The 10,335-nt window shown below is 36.4% G+C and overlaps 1 protein-coding gene across 3 annotated transcripts in view; it reads right to left on the bottom strand.

Annotated features, from left to right (window-relative positions):
- LOC127420478 (sarcolemmal membrane-associated protein-like) overlaps window positions 1-4,030 on the bottom strand; it is a 14,506-nt gene extending 10,476 nt beyond the window's left edge. Inside the window, exons 1-5 of one of the 3 annotated variants that reach the window (XM_051662803.1) lie at window positions 3,816-4,030; window positions 3,396-3,458; window positions 1,477-1,638; window positions 821-895; window positions 1-291 (exon numbers count right to left, since the gene is read on the bottom strand). The exon at window positions 1-291 is cut by the window's left edge and continues 15 nt beyond it. In XM_051662803.1, coding sequence (XP_051518763.1) covers window positions 1-291; window positions 821-895; window positions 1,477-1,638; window positions 3,396-3,447 — 580 coding nt within the window. In that variant the 5' untranslated portion in view covers window positions 3,448-3,458; window positions 3,816-4,030. The remainder of the gene's footprint in view (window positions 292-820; window positions 896-1,476; window positions 1,639-3,395; window positions 3,459-3,815) is intronic. The other 2 variants (XM_051662804.1, XM_051662805.1) reach the window with 2 other exon arrangements.
- Between the last annotated feature and the right edge of the window lie 6,305 nt (window positions 4,031-10,335).

The raw sequence follows: 10,335 nt of genomic DNA on the forward strand, positions 1-10,335 counted from the left end.
CTTTGTCTCTCTGCTGGTTCTGCTGCTGCTGATTGGCCTGTAGACTATTAAGCTCACATTCATACTTGTTTGCAGACAACTGCCATTTCTCCAGCTCAGAAGTTAGTGTTGCCAGGTTCCCCTTCAGAGCGCTGACCTCATGCTCTCGGTCAGCCGCTGTTTTCTCCATAGTGCGGCGCAACACTTGCACTTCCTCCTGAGCCGCATGCACTTCCTGCCGCATGCTGAAGACCGCGCTGTCCTTCTGATCCCTGAGATTCTCCATTTCTTCCTGAAGCTTCTTGAGCTGAGCTGGATACACATGTACAGATGCACAGAGGATTTACAGTGGCCCCTAAAAGTATTTGGACACTTAAATGTATGAATGTCATTGTATTAGAATGTAATTTTACTTTTCTGATCCATTTTTGCTATTATTTTTAACCATCGTCTCCTGGTCATTTTTAGTGGATGTATGAAGTCAGTTTCACACAGGTGTCTTAGCAGAATAACCACAGGTGACATTCATCACATTAACTATGGACATGTTCCACTAACACATGACAACCAGAAAGTGTCCAAAACATTTTTTTTTCTTAATTTTGAAAAACATATTTAATCTTTTTTTTTTTATTAAAACCTAAAAAAAATTCTTTTTAATTTTATTTTTTATATTTTGCTTAAAGTGTGTTTGTGCTATATTTCTTTAAAATAAAAGACATTTGTTCATACATTTTTAAGTGTGGCTTAAATGTCCAAATATTATTGGATCCACTGTAGATCATACTGTCTTTACTAAATAAATATGTTTACAAAGACAGACACAGCCTACTTTACTTACTCTGCAAGACCTTCATCTGTTTTGCTGACTCCTCTGCTTGCTGCTTATTGGCTCTTTTCTCCTCCTCTAAGAGACCTGTAATACACATCACAGGCCATCAGAGTGGGCTGTTGAGCATGACAAACCAATTAAAGGTTTATTGCACTAATACATTTACTACATACATACGCACAAAAATGTTCAAAGACTAATAGAATAATGCTGGCAACACCACCTGCAAATATTAAAAGGATAGTTCACCCAAAAATGTACATTCTCTCTGTATTTACTTTATACTCTCATGTTGTTCCGAACCCACATTACTTACTCATCCATGTGAGAATGTTAAGGACTCACAGCCTCAGTCACTATCTATTTTTCCATGCAATGAAAGTGAATGGTGACTGAGCCAATCAGTGGCTAACATTTTCATTTTTGTGTGAACTAACCCTTTAATAAACAAGAAGTATAGGTGAAGCTGCTGATCTAGGATCGGTTCTGCCTGTCATATCATAAATATTAGGATAAGATGAAAAGGGAAAGCCTGATCCTAGATCAGCACTATACTGCATCTCTAAAACACTACATGCATCGAAGCACCAATGGAACCGACATTAATGCATTACAAAATCAAATATGAGCCATTTCTGTGAGCTTAAAGTAGCCTCTCCCTTTACCTTGAAGCTCGACACATTTGTGTTTGCCCGAGTTGGCCTGTTCATGGGCCTCCTGCAGTTCCTGGTTGAGCCGCTGGATGACCTTCTCAGATTCACTGGCCTCCACACTGCTCCTGCTCAACTCATCTGGAGAAATGATTACACAGTCACCACTGATGACATCTAATAATGGGAAATATTACACGCACAATTAGACACTATTATGGTGCTGCTGTGCTGTCAAAGAATCAGTCTTTTATCAACAGTTAATGGGTAATCTGTGTCCTAATCTCTGCATCAGCATCAGTTCATTGCATTTCAAATTCACCAGATTGTTCTGTCCTCCTCTATAGTTCAAACCCTGTCTTCAAATGTTAATTAAATCAGAATGAATTGCATGATAATTTCCCTTGAGGTAAAAAAAAAAAAAAAAAAAAAAAAAAAAATGGGCCTATTTAATGAATTAATAACTTGACTAGAATAGATCTATCCTAAATACATAATGCCATCAGTACAGTTTAATCTAGGATCATCAACTCTTAAAAGGATGGCCAGGCTTTTGATAAAGCTGCCATCTGATTTGAAGTCTTAAAAGGTGCTAATGTTATACAGTACAATGCCATCTCAGATTGAACATAGGAAAGTAGTTAACACTTAACTATGTCATTTTTTCAATGTACAATATTTTACACTATCTCCTTTTAATATGCAGAGACAAGTAAGCCATTAGTAGGTTGATTTCAGGAAACCGTGATTAGTATTCTGTAGTGGGTGCAGAAATTACCACTTCACCTTTAAACAGATTTTAAAAAGATCGCACTAAAAGGTAGATCCATACCAGTGATGGACAGTTCTTAGTAACACATTTCTAAAGATTTTCAACAAGGAAGTTAAGATCCATTGATCCGTAAAAGTTTACTGGCTGCCTATATATAGAAACAAATGTGCTCCTTTTCCTCTAAATATGGGTTGCTGTAAACCAGGCCATCTCATCAAGTGCTGCAAAAAGATATGACCTCATCTCACCAACTCAAGGGTGTTCATCAAAAATGGTTATATCAGGGACACATCAATGCAATCAGCGACACGAATTTCTAAAAACTTTACATGCCTTGAATGACTAGGCTAAAATACCAGGGCCCATAATGCAGGACAAAATGCACTTCTGCCAGAGGACGAAAGCATTAAGGTTTCATGAGGTCTTGCGGCGGGTAACGCTTATTTGTGCCATTCTGCATCAAGAACTCAATCTCTTCGCGGAGTATGAGGACACAGGAACACTCTGGCCTAATTTATCTTTAAATGTGAGTATATGTGTAAACAGGAGAGATAAAGGGAGATGATGATGTACAGTCAAATGAACAAACAGCTAATATCTTCTGCTAGGACTAGAGGTGGTGAAAGTACCAGAAGAGGCTCAATAATAGAAAACTTTCCTATTACATCAAATGACGGCAAAACTCTGCCATGCATGATTACATTTAGCCAATTAAAAAGTGATATTGTAACTGTACATGTTCATAACAAAGGGTTTTATTCACTGCATTAAAGCAGCTTACGAGCACCCCAAGGCATTTTGTTACAGCCATATCAAATGCATTTGACTAGAAATATCACATTAAACAAGCACATATTTCATTCCTTGCTCTGTTCGTCTTTGTTTCATGTCAGACTTAATTGATGTAGCTCCTCTTTGCCAAAGACATCAATAATCTGAGTCTGTTTCATCATATAAAGTAAATATATCAATGATCATTTTAGACATTGACAAAGGTAGGACTACTTTAAAGGCTAGGTTAAATGAAGCATACTGCAAGGTTTAATATCCTCTTAAATGAATGCTTAATTGCACAGTAAATCACAAGAAGCTAGTTCAAAACTCTAAACTACAGCAAACTACTACAGAAACTACAGAAGAAGACGCACGAGCTAATGTTTACCTTTGATCAAAGTCACTTTGTCAAGAGGATCTTTAAGCTTCTGCTCCTCCATTATTTTTCACACTGTGACAGAGGACAAAACCAATTATGTTCATGTTACTTCAAAATATTAACTTTATCTAACGTTATTTGAATAGATATGGTGATTTGGCTGAATAGCAAAGAAAATTAAGATGCATTTTCAGGTGTTCATTTTAGCATTTTAATCAGGCAAATATCTAAAAAAAATAATCACAATTATCCAAGATGACAACACAAGTTTTATAATGAAAGAAACAACGTTTAAAACGTCAAATTGAAGCTCATATCAAATTATAACGTAATGGCAATTACATAATATAGCGTATAGTCATTGCATCTATTAAGGAGACGGTAACCTCATCACCATCACTTGAGAGAAATGAAATTAGACGACATTACCTGAAGAATAGTTATGTCACTTAAGTCGGTGCTGAAACAGAGAAGCTGCAGTTTTCAGTCTTCCTTAACTATCGATTTAATCCGGTGATGCGAACTGGAAGAATCCATTCACGTGCGAAGGGGAACACCGACTTATCCACATGTCTTTTCTGAGCGTTTGCTTGAGAGAACAAGGCAGGAAACGCCAACGTGGAGAACACAACTGTATGCTAGAAGTGCTGATGTATTATGTACAGGGTGGGTCCGTTTTTCTTTTGGAAATCACTTGGCATGCGTCGTCATGGAACGCCCCCCTGGAGGTGATGGTGTGAAGGTCTCGGTTTGCTCACATGGACATGTCAGCGTCCCGAGGCATCTAAAAGAGGCTGCAGCTGCATGGTAGAATACACTCAGGCCCATTGTTTCACTCGTCAGGTCGTCTCTTATGTAAAACCCGTTAACAATAGTGGTCATTTGTGCTTGTACCAATTCCAACCAAAGCACTGTAATTTCGATAAATTATTTTATTAGTGAAGTGGCAAGATGCCAGTGACCATTTGACTGTCAAAAAGTGATTATTTACAGCAAACATGACACTCACAATCAGGGTTGGGGAGTAACGGAATACATGTAACGGGATTACGTATTTAAAATACAAAATATAAGTAAATGTATTTCACTACAGTTACAGTTTAAATAATTGGTAATTAGAATAGTTACATTCAAAAAGTATTTTGATTACTGAAGAGATTACTTTGCATTTTATTGTCATTTGTTTCATTTAATATTTAGTCCTTTCAGATGGAAAACATTTATACATATAAATGATGCGATCCAAAGTGCATTTGAACAGCGGTGAAACACTTTCTTATGATGGGTTACATTCATACGAGCAGACAGAGAAGTAAGTTTGAAGTAAGTTTGGAGCAGAAGAAATAGAAATAAACCTTGTGTAAATTGTCAGCTTTACGCTAAGCTAAAATGCTATTTTATGCACATGTTACCAGGCACGATCATATTTTTTATCAAGAAAATTCACATTGGATCATGATTTCTTTTTTTCTAGTAAGACCTTTGATATTAGGGCAAAAATCATATTCTTGATAATAATTTTTTGTATTGTTTCCTGTAAAAATATCTAAAAATCCTTAAAATAAGCTCAATTTGATTGATCTTGTTTTAGAAACAACACTGCTTAAGATATTTAGGTTTTTCAGAGAATGTATTTTTAACATGTGTATTTTGTCTTACTGTACTGGCAGAGTTTTTATAGTCAAAACAAGTGAAAAAATCTACCAGTTCTGAAGAAGTAATCCAAAGTATTTAGAATGCGTTACTGACCTTGAATAATCTAACGGAATACGTTACAAATTACATTTCACAGCATGTATTCTGTAATCTGTAGTAAAAAAAAAAAAAGTAACCCTCCCAACCCTGGTTACAATACACCCTTAACCCTTAAAAGAAAATAATCTGAAACACACATTTCTATCTAGTTGTGCTTGGTGTGCTTGCTACTGTAGCTAGTGTCAAATATGTTAAAGGATAGTTCACCTAAAAACTTTCTTTCTTCTGCAGAACATAAGCTAAGATTTTTAGAAGAATTTTTCAGCTCTGTAGGTCCATACAATGCAAGTGAACCTTTCAAGATCCAAAAATCACATAAAGGCAGCATAAAAGTAATCCATATAACTCCTGTGCTTAAATCTATATCTTCATATGCGATATAATAGGTGTGGGTGAGAAACAGATCAATATTTAAGTCCTTTTCTACTATAAATCTCCAATTTCACTTTCACTTTTGTGAACACTTGATCTGTTTCTCAGCCAAAGTGATTGCTTCATTTCAGAAGACATATTAAACCAGTGGAGTCTTATGGGTTACTTTTATGCTGCCTTTATGTGATTTTTGGAGCTTCAAAGGTCTGGTCACCATTCACTTGCATTGTATGGTCCTACAGAATTGAGATATTTTTCTAAAAATCTTTGTGTGTGTTCAGCAGAAGAAGAAAGTCATACACATCTGGGATGGCATGAAAGTGAATAAATAATGAGAGAATTTTAATTTTTGGGTGAATTATCCCTTTAACTGTCGTGTTCATGCGAGACCTCGAGTTGGTTTTCAGTATTTAGCGCTAAATAAAGCAAGTTGTGAACAAGGTTTTCTCATATAGCGCTCCTGAACATGCAGCAGACATCAAGATTTTCACTGAAAAATTACTTACATTTTGGGTTGTTTCTTTCCAAAACCTATCATATGCTATCACATCAGTTGCCATTGCATTGAAAAGATGAACAGGGATATTCATAAAAAATTCTCCTTTTGTGTTTTGCATAAGAAAGAAAGTCATACAGGTTTGGAATGGCACGAAGGTGAGTAAATTATGACAGAATTTTCATTTTTGAACATTTAAAATGCTTTCTCCTATCCCAGAGACAGCTATGCAGCGACCACTATAAGCCATTTGCAAGTTGATTTTACCAAAATCTATTCTAATAAATCTAATTCCATTATATATTTCCACTTTAAGCGCTTAAATTTGGAGCAAGAGATGCATCCCAGATAGCACACACACATCTCTGAGGTGTCTGTTTAAAAGAGTTTAATTTGGAAAGCGTTGCGTCCTATAATTAACATCTGATAAACATCTTAAAGGTGCAAAAATTTAACTCCTAAAGACATGAATTTTAATTGTAATTTTGCAATATACTGTATGTAGGAAACCATGAGCACTCACATTAAAATGAAGACTTCAGTCATATCAGTAACCTTATAAAAGCTGATTTATGGGGGCCTGGATAGCTCAGTGGTAAAGACGCTGGCTACCACCCCTGGAGTTCGCTAATTCGCTAGCCCGAATCCCAGGGCGTGCTGAGTGACTCCAGCCAGGTCTCCTAAGCAACCAAATTGGCCCAGTTGCTAGGGAGGGCAGAGTCACATGGGGTAACCTCCTCGTGATTGCTATAATGTTGTTCGTTCTCGGTGGGGCGAATTGGGAGAAGAAAAAAAAAAGCTAATTTATTCTACATGGAGAGGGTCTGCACATGGGGCTGCCATGTTAGAATCACATGACCAGCAGAATACTACTCACTTAATCTCAGTAACTGTCCTGTTATTTGACACTTTCACTCACTGATTAAAGTAATCATGACTGACTGTGAAAACAGAATTTCTACAATGGCATTTGATACTGAAAACTATTGATTTTAAATTATGCTGTATCCAAGCCACTAGGTGTCAGTGTAAGTCCAAGATGACACAAAGACAAAAGTTAATGAGAACACCTTTAAAAGGGCAGATTTACATATATTTTAAATTATAAATGTCTAAAAGACATGTGATGAATGTTCTTTTGACATCCAAGATGAATCGTCTTATTGACATATTGTGGATGAGCAAACAATCTAAAAAATACATCTCCCAGATGTAAACACACACATCAAATAGACGTCTGGGTGATATACAGTACTGTGCAAAAGTTTTAGGCACTTGTGAAACATTTTGCATAGTGAGGATATCTTCAAAAATAATGACATAAATAGTTTTCATTTATCACTTAATGTCATACAAAATCCAGTAAACATAAAAAAAGCTAAATCAATATTCGGTGTGACCACCTTTGCCTTTAAAACAGCACCAATTCTCCTAGATTCTCCTGGACACAGTTTTTCTTGGTTGTTGGCAGATAGGACGTTCCAAGCTTCTTTGAGAATTCGCCATAGTTAGTCTCAATTGCTTCTGTGTCTTTATGTAATCTCAGACTGACACGGTTCAGTGGGGGGTTTTGTGGGGGCCATGACATCTGTTGCAGGGTTCCCTGTTCTTCTATTCTATTCTATTTGCAAAAGTAATGTTTGGGACTCTAACATTTATATTTCCTATTGACACACTAAAGCTGAAGATATAAATATGCATCTTAAGACAAATGCTTTTGTGAAACATTTTATGTGCCTAAGACTTTTGCACAGTACTGTACGTGTGCTATCAGGGATTTGCCCACAGTTTGCTCAAACTAAACTGAAACTTACCTGAGTAGCCACTTAAACCAGCTTTGTGAGATAGGCCTCAGCCTGACTTGGCAACATTGGCTCAACCAATTGCATGAGTTCTTGATAATGCATGGGCAGAACTATCTGTTTGCTGAGCAACTGACAATGGAGAGAGTGTTTGGGAAAACCTGTTTGAAAAGTTTGGTGATGATAGTGACACAAATTACACACTTCAGCTGTAATCTGATCACTATATCATACATATTACCTGCTGTTTACATAACTTATTACATAAGAATTTGAGCAGCCTTGTGATGCATTTTTTTTTTTTTTAATGAGCAGAACCCTCGATGCGGGTGTCTAACCACACAACACTAGAAAGATCATCTTCAAAATGTGTTTTATTATCTGAGTTAAAGTGTGGGTTTTGTGCAGTATACTTCTAAATATTTGACCAACCAATGCAACTGATGTGGAATTAAGAGTGTATTCCATGCCCAGAGGAAGTCTGATATGGTTTGTATGGATCTTTCCTTTGTTGTCATGGTGACAGAGCAAACCGGTCTCATTCATAGTTCCTGCCCACGTAAGGGCTGACCACACAAGATAGACAGTGGCGAAAAATCAGGGAGAAAAATCAGACCCAATAACCAGAGAAAAGGATCACTCAGCTTGCGTTGACCTTGTCCTCTGCCATCAATGTATTCTTAAATCCTTTAAAGGGATGAGTCATGGTCATAAATCCCAGCAATGCATCTGAAGCTTTATTCTACAACAAAATGAAGCTGCATTTGTCCATTGATTTGGATGTAAATATGGGAGTTAAATAATTATTAGTGTGAAATAATTCAGTATTTTAGAACATTAGATTATTTGTGTCTCTCTCACTCTCTCTTCTTCTCTCTCACTCTCTTTTATTCTCTGACTGTTATATAATATGCACAAGATTTTCTTTGCTGTCCATGTAAGCATACAACCTTTAAGTTATCTTTTCATGCAGTGAGGTATTTAAGGAATAGTTCACCCAAAAATTGGTCATTTACCATTACCATAATTTTCCATTCTTCATTTATGTTGTTGCAAACCTGTATTATTTTCTTTCTGCTGTGGAGCACAAAAGGCACATTTTTGAAGAATATATGCAACTGGCTGCTTTTTTCCATATAATGAAAGTGAATGGAGACCGGAGGCGTCATATGTAAAACAAACAAACAAAAGTATCATAAACGTTTAATAGAAATAATCCATATGACTCATGCACTATGTTACAATTGTTCTAAAGCCATACAAAGGCTTTATATGAGGAAAAGACCAAAATGTACGTCGTTATTGACTGATAATCTTCACCTGCACCGATGCTATGAAATAGACAAAAAAGTCACAAGGGAGTACAAAAAAGCTTGTCAGGGTCATTTGAGATCATTTGAGGTGTGAATCTTTGTGTTCACTGTTCACAGCAAATCGATTTGATTCACGATTCATTGGTTTTCCAATCAGTTCAAAAAACCTTTTTTTGCAACTTCAGAGAAATTAGAGTTCAGATTAGATTCAATGCACAACTAATTTCAATCTACATGATTCGATTCAGTCTTTTTTTAAATGAATTAATAGGAATACTTGTTCTAATGTATTTTAGACAAGAAAAAGAAGATACACTACTAGACTGTTTATTGCACTGAAAGTAACTTGAAAGAATTGCAAATTCAGTTGATTTGAGTATTTTAAATCGTTGATTGGGCAGCACAAACAATGACACAAAGCTATCGTATGGCTTTAGAAGTGTGCATAAGTCATATGGACTACTTTTATTGTTTTATTTTATTTTTTTCATTTTGGAGATTGACAGCCCCAATCCCCATTCACTTTAATTATAAGGAAAACAGTAGGCAGGATATTCTTCAAAAATTCATCTTTGTGTTCCCTGTAAAAAAGAAAGAAATATGCTAAAGAAAGTGAAAAACTATTCCTGCTTTCATTTAATGAAATAGTTCACCCAAAAATGAACATTATCCACCTATGTGTGATTTTTCCCTGCCCTGTATGACTTTCTTAAGCAGAACACAAAAGGAGATGTTTTAATTAACAAGATAAACGTCTCCTTTTGTGTTCTGCATTAAAAAGAAGTCATACAAATTTGCAACATCATGAGGGTGAGTAAATTTTCATTTTTGTGTAAACTATTCCTTTAAATTAAACCACAAACAAAAACTAAGGAGAAAACAATTAGGAAGCACCACTCCACCATGACTGACCCTTTAACCAACATGGCTTTGTTTGTACCTGCACCACAAAAGCCAGACTATAGTCAGCTGTTAGAGCCTGCAGGAGAACACACTCAGTGCTGTTGAGAGTCAGAGACACAGAGTGTAGGTGTATGTGTGAGTAAAGTCCTTTTTGAAAGCAGACAGGTAAACTGTCCCGGTAAGAGGGCAGCACCGCAGGCTCCTGCTGAGAAGTGTGAGAGGAGAGCAGATGGCAGAAAGGGCAGGAAAAAAACAAACATAGGAGGATAATGCTGCATTTGCTCCATAGTAGACAGTGGTGTTCCCTA

Source organism: Myxocyprinus asiaticus, chromosome 29, assembly GCF_019703515.2.
Source record: "Myxocyprinus asiaticus isolate MX2 ecotype Aquarium Trade chromosome 29, UBuf_Myxa_2, whole genome shotgun sequence".
NCBI lineage: Eukaryota > Metazoa > Chordata > Actinopteri > Cypriniformes > Catostomidae > Myxocyprinus > Myxocyprinus asiaticus.